Source organism: Lepidothrix coronata, unplaced genomic scaffold (genome assembly GCF_001604755.1).
Source record: "Lepidothrix coronata isolate B3197 unplaced genomic scaffold, Lepidothrix_coronata-1.0 Scaffold2, whole genome shotgun sequence".
NCBI lineage: Eukaryota > Metazoa > Chordata > Aves > Passeriformes > Pipridae > Lepidothrix > Lepidothrix coronata.
Genome location: NW_016690182.1, coordinates 8,418,650 through 8,433,622, shown reverse-complemented (window position 1 = coordinate 8,433,622; position 14,973 = coordinate 8,418,650). Strand labels below are relative to the sequence as shown.

The 14,973-nt window shown below is 35.8% G+C and overlaps 1 protein-coding gene across 5 annotated transcripts in view; it reads left to right on the top strand.

Annotated features, from left to right (window-relative positions):
• The window catches only part of DIAPH2 (diaphanous related formin 2), a 198,962-nt gene that overhangs the window by 126,580 nt on the left and 57,409 nt on the right, over positions 1-14,973 (top strand). For all 5 annotated transcript variants that reach the window (XM_017816014.1, XM_017816003.1, XM_017815993.1 and 2 more), the window contains 2 exons: positions 3,215-3,350; positions 14,244-14,339. In XM_017816014.1, coding sequence (XP_017671503.1) covers positions 3,215-3,350; positions 14,244-14,339 — 232 coding nt within the window. The remainder of the gene's footprint in view (positions 1-3,214; positions 3,351-14,243; positions 14,340-14,973) is intronic.

Below are 14,973 nucleotides of genomic sequence, written 5' to 3'. Positions count from 1 at the left end.
GAAAAGACAGTATCTGGATGAATGCTTTTCAAATGTTTTCCAAAGCTGTTGGGAAGGCTTTTATTCTTACCCATGGATGGCCTCTTGCTCTGTGACATTTGTCTGATTTGTAACTGTTAGATTGGTTTAGTTTTATCCTTTAATTAGGGAATAAATCTAGTTCTGTAGCAAATACTTATGAACACTAGTAAGTACTTTGTCACTGTTGAGCTACATTGCAGTAACAAAACTGCTGATTTTTTTTCCCATCTTTTAAAAGCAGTGTGGGTTACAGAGCTATTTTTTTCAGTATTCAAACTGATCTCTGTCTTTCGAGGTAATTTAGCCTACAAACCTTCACAAAAAGGGTATCACTGACATTTGATACCGAAAAAATAATCTGATAATAGCACTGTTCTATATTAAAAGAAATCCACTGAAACTCAGGACTTTGGAAGAGAAAGGGTATAGAGGAGTAAAAAACCATGCCAGAAGAAAAAGAGGTGAAAGCATGAGATGATGTCCAGATCTCTTTTAACTTAATGTTTAACTTCAGATTGGTGGGGCCCAAATAACACTGTTGTAAGGCAGATGCAGAATCATGTCCCATTTGTATTAAATGTTGTTTGACTTATCCACAGTCCTGAGGTCTAAAGAAAGAGAAAATACTTAATAATAAAGTATTCAAAGCCATATAAGAAAGAAAAATAACCCTTTGCAGTGAAACTGTAGAAAATCAAACTTAAAGGATTGGTGGTATAATCCAGGCAGAGCAAATGCTGTAGAAACCACTCTACATAGGAGTCAAAATTCTCTTCACATTTATTTACAGTCATCTTCAATCAGCTTTGAGAAGCTATGATCAAATCTGTTAGCAATATTAATTCAGATATAAAGTATGTTTATAAATATAGATGAATATAGATTTTATTTTGCTTTCAGCACATAACTTGAAAACCAAGTGGGAGTATGTTTTTGCCAATTATTTTTTTCCAGCTTTCGGTACAGTAGTAAATGATATAAGAAATAAGAAATGGTCAGGAGTCCAACTGCTTGGTGGAGAATAATAACAAACAAGTACATTCCAGGTGGTAGATGGGTGTAGGTAGATAAAGATAAGCACTCTCACACAGAGTGATCAGTATGTTGTTATCTTACTATTCTTCAAGAAGATTGGACCTTTATTTTAAATGACTTTTTTTTTTTTAATCATCCTTGGTATCCATTGTATTTTATGAACTGCAGTCTGAATTTCCACAAAATCTCCCTTCAGCTAGAACTTGTACAGCCTGGCTCAGAGTGAATTTCCAGATAGAATAACTTTAGAGCTTGTTGAGTTCAGCCTGCTGTAGTCTTCCTGTTAAAAAATGTGACAGAATCTATGATCTAATCATAGTCTGTCAATGGCTAGTGGGCTACTAGTGCAGCCATGACATTTCATATTTGCTTTCTCTCATAAGATTGTGGGCATTTACTTCTATTACAGCCGGTGAAGTTGCAGTAAAATGAGATCTCTGTCAAGTGTGATTGAATGTGCAGAGACAGAATGTCCAAAATCAAAAGGGATAAAACATTGATTTTGCCCTTTAATTCTCTTTTCTCTTTTCTGTAAGAAAAGGTGTTTCTCAATGCAGTTGGTTCTCTTATAGTGCAGTGAATGCAGTTCTTAGTCCAATTTTAAAGCTGGGCCATGAGTACCATCACTGCTAACTGTAGTACCAGCATCTTTAAAACAGTGTCAGCTGTGAAAGAAGGGGTGAAATGTAGGATTTTACCTCAGTAAACTCTAGAAATGGCATATGCACACTAAAACATGGTGTCCCTTGCTTGAATGAATATTCTTTATTTGGAAGCATTTGGGGGTCTTGGATTAGCAAGTGTTGATATGATTTGTATGTCATAACATTTAAAGGTGCTTTAGGTAGGACTGATGATTGATGTTGCTGTCCATCATTTCTTCCTGGCGTGTGCACAGTAAGGTCAAAGTTTAGATTGGATATTAGGAAAAATTTCTTCACTGAAAGGGTGGTCAGGCATTGGAACAGGTTGTCCAGGTAAGTGGTGGAATCACCATCCCTGGAAGTGTTCAGAAAACATGCAGATGTGGCACTTGAGGACATGATTTAGTGGGGAGTGTGACAGTGCTGATTTAAGAGTTGGACTAATGATCTTAGAGGTCTTTTCAAGCCTAAATGATTCTGTTTCATTTATAAACTCTTGAGATGTCATTTCTGAAGACTGAGTAGAACTATGTAATTAATGCCTGCCCCAAACTTAAGGAAACTTTATTTGTGAAATAATAAATTATATATTGTAAATATATAGTAGAACTATGTAATTAATGCCTGCCCCAAACTTAAGGAAACTTTATTTGTGAAATAATAAATTATATATTGTAAATATATAATTGTAAATATTAGATATTTACAAAAACATCCCCAAGGAAATCATCTTCACTGTTTGTGTTTGGGATCATATATGTTTTTTCTGGTTTTTAGAGCATGAACACATTGTGTAGGAAACAAAGCAAACATTGACCTCCTTTGGAAAAGGAGGATATTTTCCAGGCCAGATGCAGGCAAGATCATGGGAAGTAGTTGGTTGCTTTCTGGTTTTTGGTTTTGGTGGGTTTTTTTTCAGTCTAGCAACATTATTCATTGTAGTTTATAATTTTCTAGTTTGCATAACCTGTTGACTCAGAGACTTTAGAGTTGTAATCTACAAATTCAACCGTTTTCCATTTCTTTGGGTGTGTTTTATATGTTTAAGTGATCCAGACTGGCTATTTAAACAAAAATTTTTGTTGAATTGTGACTTAAATTCTAGCAACGGAGTCTCAGTTACTTGTAATTGAAGTACAATACAGTGGAAACCTGGCTTAATCCCTACTCATCCCTCCTAGCATCAGGATACAGGTTTAAACTAGACTTCCAGCCTTCATAGGAAAAAAGTACAGACATGCTGGTGCTGGAAAACTTGAAATTTTTTCATTCACCATAATGCAAAGCTATTTCAATTTTCTTTTTTTCTGATTAATAATGCTAAAGTGTACAGATAATATGGTACCTCAAAGATTTCTGAAGATGCTTGAAGTATTGGGTTGCCAGTCCCTGTTTTTTTCCCCTCGTTGGATGTAAATACATCCAATAAATAGCACAGTAAATCTGTGCTAACAAGGTTATTTTTATTTTCCTCAGTATATATATATGCTCATGTTCATTTTATTTTAATGCAGGAGGCATTAAAGGAAAACAACAAAAGAAGAGAATTGGAGGAGAAAACAAAGAGAGCCAAACTGGCAAAGGAGAAGGCTGAGCGAGAGAGGCTGGAGCGACAGAAGAAGAAGCAGCAGTTGATTGATATGAACAAAGGTGAGGCATCCTTTTTAACAGAGAGGTTTGTTAAAAGAAAAACAAAGTCAGCAGTAACAAAACGAAGGCTCTTTCTGATCAATGTGAGAAATGCTTGCTGAAAGTTTGGAAAGCTGAAAAAAAAGTTAATTTTTTCAAAATTGAAAATTCTGTTTTGTTTCAGCCTGCCTGATCCTGTAATTCCATATCTGTCACTTATTATGTGTCATGTTCCTTACAAGGTGTTTTGTTGTGAGTTATTGGCTTTTTTTCATTTGTAGCAGTTAATTGACTTTCTTTTTTCATATGGGTTTACTTCCAAGAAGGAGGATCTTACTGCTTTGTTGTTCATTTCATTCTGTAAACAACTCTGTAATCAAGGTATTGTGGCAACTAATGTCTTTCTTTTTGGGCTTGGGGGCTCTGTGTTATAATGAATGTTCTCCCAATAGTCCTATTAGGAGCTGGAAAATCTGGTTGAGCTTGCAGTCTAAGTTCAGAGTGACATTTCAGCATGATAAAAAGCAATGTGTTTAAACTTGTCAGCTGTGAGAATATTGTATTTCACATGGGGCCACCCTAAGAGAGGAGAAAGTGAAAAAGAAGGAATGGAATGGGCTTGATATTGATGTTGTGCATATTTCCAGCAGGTTGTAGAACACAGGCTTTGTTTTTTACCTGTCTGACTCTAGAAGGCAAGTAGAGGTGGCAAAACTTGCATTTGTGCAAGAGATTCCTTGCAGTTTTTTGTTAAGTTTCTGTGAGTTTGCTAATCTGACCCAGCTGTAAAACACTTATCTTTGTTTTGTTATCACTTAACAGGCCCATACTTATGGAAAAATGCTGTTTGGTTTTTGGAGGGTTTCTGCAATGGCACCACAAATCCTGTTATTTTTGACCTTGCTTGAACTGACAGTGACACTGCATGGAATATACTTTGGGATAAGTTTCAGTGAATTACTCTGTTGCTTTGTATAGGTGACAAACTTTAATATCAGAGCATATAAAGATTAGTCCAATTTCAGTTTAACTATAAACAAAATATAAAATTTAAATACAGACGTATACACATTGTCTTTTTTTTGTGAAGTCAAGTTTGTGGAGATTTCTAATGAGACTGTTCTAATGCATTCTATGGGCATTTGACTAATCTTTAATATCTCTCACCTCACCCACCGAAAAAAAAAGTCCATAGTAATATGGACAGGCCGTTTTCTGTGAGTGGCAAAGAACCACCTAAATATCCCCTCATCACCCTTCCCTCTGCCAGTGTGCTTCAAGATAGAGTGAGAGAGGCTATTTAAACTACCACTTAAGACAATGTGAGCCAATATGTTTTATTAGCTGTTAAAAAGTGTGAAAAGCTCACTTAGATTCTGTTGTCAGTGGACTGGTCTGTGTTTAAGGGCTGTAGCTCTCCCTCTGAAATTACAACTCGTTTAATTGCCTTAGCTCAGTAGATGAGAACATACGTGTCTCATCCCTTAACTTTTTAAGCAGGTGAGGAGCAGACCACAGCTGACAGTGGCACAGATACCTCAGTACACTTGATAGCATTTTTTCATTATGCTTTCATAATGACACTTTTCTTATCAACAGATAAAACAAGTTTAGTTTTGCATTGTAACCTCTTTCACTGAAAATGCAAATATGTGAATAACTGTACAAGGCCCAATGCACCAAAACTGCCATTTAAATGACTGATGTTTCTAAACCTGGGACACCAAAATAGTAAATTAGTTTAATACTTCTAATTTTTTTTTCCACTTTCTAAATATATTGAATTATCCATTTCACATAGTCCAACTCTAGTGCCATGGTAGTAGGAGGGAGATATGTCCAGCCCCACTGGATTCTATGACATTGATATTCAATTGACTTTTTTGCCAAGTAACTAATTTTTTTCTTAATGCATCTTCTTCTGTGTGCTCATTCCTGCTTATATAAATAGTTTGTAAATTTGTCTAAGTGAATGTGACACAGAAGACTTAGAGGAAGGAGGCAGATGTCCTCTCAAGCTGTCATTTCGACGAGGTGATTTTCACCCAAAGGGGTGTTTTAACCTAACCCTCTTTCAGCTATTTCTCTAGCTGTGTCTTCAAGAATAACATTTTAACATATTGCTACAGCCTTTGAGGTCAGAGCAATAGGGTTCTTATATTTTCCAGCCTTTTAGTGTGTAGTTCTGTAATATGTTTTTGGGGTTTTTTTGTTACCTGGCCATTCAGTGACAACTTTTTTTGAGGCCACTGGAGAATCCAGTTTTGATTAGAATAGTTATAATTAAATGTTAGAATTTATACCAGTTTCTTGATTTAACTGCAAGAAATTCAGTGTGGCCAGAATCACGAATTGCCCTGAATAATACCCAGTGATGAAGTAACCTCAGAGCTGCCACAATTTTGAAGACTGGTTTACATAATTTGGTGGTTTTGTGCTTTGTATAACTGAGATGCCACATAAATACTACATGTAAACTGATAAATATTCCAAAATATGTAAAGATTAATGTAAAAATCTTGAAAAACTCTGTAAAAATCACAATTCAAAAAAGTTATCAAAATTGTCAGCATTAGGTGAGTTTCGCCAAGAGCAGTAAATTGTTACATTGTCCTGGAACTCTACTTACTTGAATTAATGTTTTTCAGAATAAATTTTAAATTATTTATATTTATATATATATATATAATTTTGATTTAAAACTACCCCTTAAAATAATTTATCGTGAGACTTGTTGCTTAATATTATAACTTCCATTTTAAAAGTTTTTATTATTAATGCATATTTCCCATTATGTTGTGCCTGCACCTCCCTTCCTGTGAGCTGTGGTGCAGTCAAAACCAGAGCAAGACATTCTAGCACCTGTTGGACTCTGTTCTGCTGTGGGTGCTGCTCTCCCTCCTCAGGTGTAGCTGTAGGGCTCGGGAACATTTGGTGTTCTTTTCAGTCTGCTTTTATTGACACATCTTTGTTATATTTCCCAGACTAGTAAAGTATTTCTGTGTGCCAGGGTTCCTGGTGAAGTATTGGAGGCATAGAAAGATTTAAGTTCCTTACCCACACTCCTTAAGTTTCACAGTTCAAATCATGAACTATTCTTTCTCATTGTGGGAGATGAATTCTGAGGAAAAGTCCTTTATGACTTCTGCCTGATTAAACATCTGCAAAATCCTTGCAGCATTGCTTCCCTGTGCATATCTGAACCACAGAGAGAAAAGAAGAATGGGGGAGAGCTTTCTGGGAGCTGAAAAGTGTCAAACAGCAAATCTGATGCAAATGTTATTTAATCAGAAACAGTTTTGCTCTTCATTATATCTGATTACTATGCCAATTAAAATCACCTTTTAACTACCAGTATTAGGATAAAAGATAGAATGAGCTTCCTCAGTCCCAATTAGTATTGAATTAATTGTTTTGAAGACATATTAACATTCTTTCCTAATGAGATGAAGATAATGGAAGTGAAGTTCTGTGCTAGTGGTTGATGGATATTCCTACTTTCCCTTTTCAAGTGCCCTTATATAAGAATTCATATGCTATTTATTCAGACTGGTATGTTCTAGTAGGAGAAGTAATTCTGCTGAGTTTCCTGCAAGTGTTGTTCCACTTGAACTGACTGGTGCAGGATATAATTCCAGAGATTACTTTTGCTACACTTTCCTAATGATTCTGTGCTTTTCTGGTTGGTTTGTCTTCCTTCCAAGTCCTTCAGCACAAACAGAAATCCATACTAAGTTTATTATGAGTTACATAACATTTTGCAAGTGTCTCAGCCTTGATCATTTGGATTTACATATTGGCTGGTGATTGCATGGAGTACCTGGTGTGGTAAAACCTGGGGCTTATGTACCTTTTAAAGATTATTAGTTTATGGTGCTGGATGTCAATGAGGCAAGTGTTACAATTCCTTTGGGAAGTCACTGTTTTTCATATTGATGTCAATGGTCTGTTTGAATTCACTGCACACTTCCTGAAAGCTAATGCTGACAGAAGACCTTGGGTAGAACTTGATTACAGGTATTGTACCTCATCCTTAGGTATCATATGGTCATTTTTCTTTCCCTTTTTGTTTTTTTTTTTTGAGCTGCACAATCTTTCCCTTCCCACATAGAGGCAATCTCTTCCCATTTGTTCCTCAGTAATCCATGTTGCAACCTATCTAAATTGTGAGGGGCAGCAACCTGGGCAGGATGAGGCCCCAGGGACGATGCGGAGGAGTTTCAATTAAGCCGGTTCCTGCCAAAGCAGACCTTGACCACCCTGATATTTTCTGAAAATGATAAGGTGTATGCATTTCAAAAATTGTTTTCAATAACCTACCAGTGCAACAAAGCAGGTTTTTTTTTTCCTTTTATTAACTTCATGTAAGCCTGAGATCAGGTTATCATAAACAATATGCTTAATTGGTCCATAAGCAAGGATTTGCCTTGCTTTTGCAAACTGACGTGAGATAGAGGTTCACTTATCAGTCATCCTGTCCTAACTTCTTCTTCTTTAATTAAGAAGTAAATAAGAGTCATGAGACACCACTCTAGTGCAAACTGCCGAGGAAGACTGCTTCCTGGAGATATTTATTATGCATGCAAAATGAATTTAGCAAATGAATAAAATGCAAATAGATGAGGCGAACACAAAAACACGCTTTCTGGAAAGGCACTGAAAGCTGACCTTTTTAAGTGAATATATTGCAATTAAAAATTCTGGTGCTGGTTATGAATAAAAAGTCTTGTTTAAAAGTTTCTACAGGACACACATTGGACTTTGAAAAGTGCTTAAAAGTTTAAAGCAAAACAGGGTAGTGCAAGGTGTGAATAGATTTGAAACCCTTTGGAGAAGCAGGCAGACACTGTGTGTTACTTAAAATGGTATTTGACTGGACTCTTTCAGTAAGGGCACAAGTTTATGAAAAATATCCTGTAAAGTTCCTGTAAACTTTTGCTGAAATAGCTGTGCAATACTGACACTGTCTATTAACTTAGATTAGTTTGCAATTAGTATATCTGTAATAATGAGTAGATGATGTTTTGCAAGTGCATATGGAAAATACTAGATAATAAAAGTGCACCAGCAAAATATGTGGGTATTCCTGTAGTAATCAGTGCAGACAATAAAAAGGGAGGGCAGCAAAGCAGTCCAGAAACAAGAGCATGTTACCAGGGCCTGTCAGAGCTGTGTATCTGCACTGAGGAAACCAAATCTCTAGGAGATGGATCATGTTTTGGATGCATGGGCTGAGCTCTGTGGCTTCAAGTGAAGTGCCATTTCTGTAGTTCTAAGTCATTCAAGTAACTTAAAAAGCCCAAGCTCTTTTAGTGTTTCCTTTTGCCATTAGTAGTGCTACCCCAGTCCTTATGTTTCATTTAAGAACAGTATTTATTGGGAATTTTTAACGTTCTAGTTTCCTTGAATCTCCTTTCTAGTGTAAACTGAAAAAGCAGTCCTGAGGAACTCTACTAGAAGACCTTTTTTCCTATGTTTTGAGAGAAGATAATATGCTAAAGGCTGAGGTAAAGCTTTGTGCTATGGAGGTCACAAAAAAACTGGAATTGATCTCTCCAAGTTTCTAATTCTATAATTTCAATCGATATCAGAAAGTTGCGGTTCTGAATCCCTTCTCTAGAGTGCTGTTGAAGAAGGTTAAGGGCCTATTTTTAGGACAATTTGATGCAATTGTTTAGAGGAGAGAAACTCCTATGCTATTGAAATCATCAGTTGGCCACTCCCACAGAAGCAAGTTCAAGAATTCTTACTGAATTAAACCAGAAGTTTAGTATTCCCATTCAGTCTATGAGAGAGCTCTGATTCTATGAATATTTATCATCCATGGTTCAGGTTAGTCCCTAATCAGAGCATCAGCACATGTTTTCTAGTGTGAACTGTCGGTGCTGCTCCTTTAACTGCAGGAATGGTTCTTAAAGCCTCACAGGCTACGAGTGACTGAATGTATTTCTGTTTTCAACATGAACTTTTTGTAATAGTTATTTTTAAAAAATTAAGACTTGTCTTGGCTCAACTGTAGCTTTTGTTGCTCCTCAGGTTAACAAAAGAATGATCCTTTACCTGTGCATTTTTTGTCAACTTCAACTTTCATTTTAATCATATGGGTTATAAATAGATCAGAACATTATTTTGCATTTAATATCAGGAGGTGGGAATGTTGGGGTCTCTTTTTTTGAGGTTTAGATGAGATTTGTCAGAAAGTGATAAAGGAATGTAATATTGACAAAAAAAGGATTCTAAATCTAACTTAAGGGTCATATTTCATAAGGAGCCAGCAGTGACAACCAAGGGAAATATTTTATCTTCATCTCCATGTTGAAATGGTTCCTCTGTTTCAGGGAAACTCTTGAAACAGAAAATGGCTACAGAATCAGGTGAAAGATTGTGTTTGCTCTGTGAAAAATAAGATAAAGTAAACATTCTTCATCATTTGCTGGTGTTTGTTTTCTCCCTTTAACAACACTGTCCTCATGGTTAATTTAGCAATGTACAGATTGTGCTAAAATAAATTGCCTACCTTTGCTGCAGAATCTTAGTTCTACATCTATGTCAGGTATAGTCATGATGCAGTCCAGAGGCAGGCTGTTGAAATAATTATTTTTAAAAATGGAGATACTTTAATCCCTCTGCTGAGTTCCAGAGGCAGGTTAAATATATATTCTATATACTTATTTGTGTTGGGTAAAAGACTTGATGTGCTTTATCTCTGGACTGTAGTAACTGCCTGAGTTGGTTTTATGTGAATTCTCATGCAGTGGATACAAGTTATCACACCAGTCAGATGGTAATTCAGCCTTGTTTCTTTGGTCACCTCTTTATGTTGGAGCTCTTGGTCATTCCCTGTTGAGGAGCTCCTGGCTTGCCCCTCAAGTTACACATATTTGTTGTATTATTTCAATTGATTTTATTCTTCCAAATCTTATGCATGTTCTGATCTTATCCTCCAAAATGTTAGTATTTCCTATTTGTATGTTGTGATGGCCAATCCACTGATTAGGTTTTCAGAAAAAAGATCTGATAAGCTCTCAGTTGTTCGAGCTTCGTATCTATAAACAGCCCTTTGTTGTTACTTAGCCAGATATTTTGCTAATGACCATCTTTTCACCTTCCACTAATAAATTAAGCAGCCATTCTATCAAATACTGAACACCAGATAAATGAGAGAGAAATTTTCTAGAAATTTTCTGCCAAATGAAGTGCAGGATATTGTGTTAACAGAAATTATAAACTGTAAATTTAGTCTAGTATCTGTGGCAGAGCTATAGTGTCATAGTCTTGTGTTCTGCTGTATTCAAAACTTGTTTGAAGCATCTTTTATACTACTGGCCAAAGACTATCATACTGATTTTTTTTCTCCAGCTGAGGTTTTGGTATTTTTCTTACGAATTCTACATTTGGTGTTCTCAAATAGTAGCAGTAGGTATTTGGTCATTTCAATGGCCTGTTAATCTCTATAATTAAAAATAGAGATTTGCCATTTGCTTCCACATCAGCTGAGAGGACTTTATATAAGCTGATTTGTCATTACTCATCTGTGGTCATGTATCTATCTTGTCTTTGTTCCAAGGGGTTGTGCTGCTGACGTGCATTAATGTTGAAGTGAAAAGTTCAGCCAGTATCCATCTCTAGCAGTAGTCACTGTTCTGTTTGTAATCACTCCCCACCCTTTTACACATCCAAATCTTCAGTCTCTGATTTAATTTCCTGTGGTTTATCAGGGGTCTCCTTTTTGAAATTGGCACTCCAGTTCTAGAGCACTAATGTTTAGAGTCATATTTAACACAAAACTCTGACCACAAATACTAAACACTTAATAAGACCAATTCATCTAAAATCTGTTGTTATTTATAAAAGTCAAGTGTAAAATCCAGAGTATTGCCCTTATGCACAGCAAATTTGTTTCTAGACTGACTATATGACTGTTCCTCAGCATTCATAAGCAGATGGACCTTATGCCAATTTTTTCCATATACACTTTCACCTTAATGCACACTAAGTCCTATTTCTTTTTCCCTTCTTCTGTTCTGTTTCCTACAACTGGTCAAAAATTATGAAAAGCTGAGGTATCTTGATATTAAGATTCCCTGCTCATCCCAAATATGCCTTTATTTGCTCATTGCATCATATTTTTTTTTTTTCTTTTTCTGTGCCTCAGCTTGCTTGGGGCTCTCCAGCAGTGTAAGAAGCAATAATAATGTTCTTTGGAAGAAGAAAAACTATTTTTGTCTTTATCATTAAAAGTGACCAAAATCTGTTGACTAACACTGGTCTAAATTATGAGACCTGCAAGAGGACAAGTATTTCTGTAATCTCCCAAAAACTCACCCATTTTCAAAACAGACTAAACCAAATCTGCAGTAGAATATTAGTGTAAAATCCAAATTAAAACAAATGGGGCTTGTAGTTAACATGTCAATTAATGATTAAGAATTCTTTTGCCTTTTCAGCCCTGTTTAATACCTATAGTGAATCTGGCTCTTTGCTAAGGCTAATCAAAGCAAATTGCCAATTTTTTTGCTTGTGTGCACACATATGCTCTCTCTTAATTGCTTGGGGCTTACTTGAAAAGACACAAGGAGGAAGAAAATTACTTGTTCCAGGTGAAACTCCTGTCCTTGTGTACAATGAAAGATATCTAAAAGAGGGATAATGATTATGTATTTTATTTCTGCTGACAGGAATGTTGGAAATAAGTTTTTTTCATTTTGAAACTTCTGGCAGTTTTTATCTTTGTTTCTGGTTTGTGTCTACAAGTTGCTGCAGGTAGCATAAAAATAGGCAAATAGGAGATGGTAATATGCAAAGTACAGCAGAAAGAACTGTGGGGGAAAGACTGAAATTTCTGTTGAATTTTATTTATGAATTTTAATGAAGGCTTGCTGAAAATGCAGTTCTTTGTCCAGTTCCCATTTAATCATCTGACGACTTTGATTAAGACGCAGTGCTGTGATCAGACCTAACGTGAATTTTACTTTGAGAAGTTAAAAATCCCATCACTGTGTTCTACAGCTTCCTTAATACATGTGCCTTTATAATGTGTATTTTGGTATCCCAAAATAGGGTGGGTTTTGGCAGTTGCAGTAATTAGCAGGTAGAGCAGCAGACTCAGCAAAAAAGAAGTGGAAGACTGCATAAACATTCATGAAGTATTGAAGGATTTTTGTCTTTTTTAATAAACTGCCAACTCTTAACTTTTAATGAGGATCGAACAATATTGTTTTTCTACACATAAAATATTCGAACATTTTAACTAGTTCTGTGCTTTGCAGTCACATTCATTAAATGTTTCAGACCAACTTGATGTGTATTAGTTTGGACAAAGTGTATTCACAGACCTTTGATTTTGAAAATAAATTTAATACAAGGACAACAGCAAATCAATGAATAAGCATGTGGAGGATAAGAAGCACAAAGCAAAATAATTATGTTGTACAGTTTAAACTAAATTTTGGCTTTGTATGTGAGTGTGAATTGAGAGAAGCTAATTTACTTATTTATTTTGCAGGAGCATAGTTGTTCAAGACTTTTAGATGGAATGTGATTAAAACTGGTATTTCAGAGTCTTTTGCTGGTTATGCACTTGCACTGCTCCCTTTCATCTTACTCTGGGGAGAACTTTATGTATGTGTTCTATAGTATATATAATGGTTTAAGTTACATTGATGTATAATTTAAATTCATCATGTAGTTATACTGATGATCATCATGTAGAAATTTGAACCAAGTACTGTTTTAGGATTGGCATGCTCTTTTATCAGCTCTGGATTTAGACTAATAAACCTAAATGCAATAGAGAACCAGGACAAAATAGCTTATTCATTAATAAGCTGCTTTTAAACTTGAACATTTGAGAGCTTGAATGTGCATTTAACCTCCTACACTTTGCATGAGTCAGAAGTTTTTTGCCATAATGTAATTTTTTTGCATAAAGTAATGATCTTCCCACTCTGTGATGGGGAAATTTATATTAACTTGAAGTCTGAGAGATGTGAATAAAATGTCCACCTACCTGCTGAGTCTAGCCTATATTTTAGTTCTGGGTTATAACATAGATACGAGAACAGAAAGAGACATTCATCAATAGTTTTGTAACATTGCAGTTCTTTGACCTCTATTTCTCATGCTGCTGAATGCTGCTATCAACTGTTATTAGCAGATTGAAATGCAAAGGAATTTTAAGGCTGAAATATATAAAAAGAAGTAATTTTTCTCCTCAGATTTCTCTAATGCACCATAAAGTCCAGCAATTTAAAGGCTGCAGGTTGACTTGGCTGTGAAAAAAAGCAGAAGAAAAAATTTAGCAGAAGTAAAATTCAGCTTCTAAGAAATTTTACACTGCATGATTCTCCCCTCTTTGTTCTTGAATATTACTTGAACATCATCCATGGTTTGAGGTTAGATGTGTAGTATATGGCTTACATTGTATAGGTAATTTTTTTTCCAAGGATTTAGTGAATCATGAGGTTGGGAGGCAGCATATAAAATATTCACCGTGCTACAATATTGAACTTCCTGCCATTCAGTGTCATCAGATTTTCCACGTGCATCGATTAAATCAAAAAGAGATGACCTGTTTCCACTTCAGAAAAGTCTTAAAATATTTTAGCAATGAAGCAGCAGTCATTCACCAGCAGCTGTCTATCTACAAGCTGAAGATGTCATCAATAATGCAGAAGATAACATCTCCAAGTTGAAAGAACAGTAGGATTGGCATCAATTTTGCTTAATAGAGCATCATACACCAACTAGACAGTGATACCTGGAGCACTGACAGCATCCATTACCTTAAAATGTGTATGTCTTTTACTCGGAAGCATTATGTAAACTTGACAACATTTCTACTTTTTTTTTTTCTTTCTCAAGTGTCTGATTTCAGTTGCACTGAGATTAATATGATTTTTCTGCTCTTCTCAGAGGGTGATGAGACAGGAGTGATGGACAGTCTGCTGGAGGCCTTGCAGTCAGGAGCAGCATTCAGAGATCGCAGGAAACGAACACCAAGACCACAAGGTAAGAGGATGCTTTCTGTAGACTTTTACTTATAAACCAAGTGGGCTAAAGTTGCTTTGCAAAGTTTCACCAACAGTTTTCACTGAAACCCACGGGGCTGCTGTTGGGCATTGAGCTACTGTGAAAACTCAGCGTGCCCTTTGTGATCGTGGATTGTTAACTTACTTGTAGCTCTATCTTCAGGCAACTGTGTGCTCTAAGGTATGACAAGCAATCCTGTTGTGATTGAAATGGTATTTAAATACTACTGCACAAAGTATGTTTGTCTTAATTTTTCAAACTGTAAGTAAAATTAATTTATTGTAGGTGGTGCCATGAAAAATATCATTTTCTTAACGAATTCTTAAAAAATTCGGGTGTTTAGCTGACCGTCATTTTCAAGCCCTGGTCTTAGATATGTTCTGGTTTGGTAGGAAGTTACAGTATTTTTAGTCTTAAAAGTAAAATTACATTAAGATGGCTTCGCTTTCCTGTGGAAGACAATTGTATCGTACTGAATTTAGTTTGGTTTACTGAGCAATTGCTTCTTCCTGCAAAGCTGATTTTGAGAAAATTTGAGAGGAAGTTAAGCAATTGCAGAATTTCCTCTGTTCACTTCTCTGCTTATGATATGCCAGTGGCACACAGTTTGTGA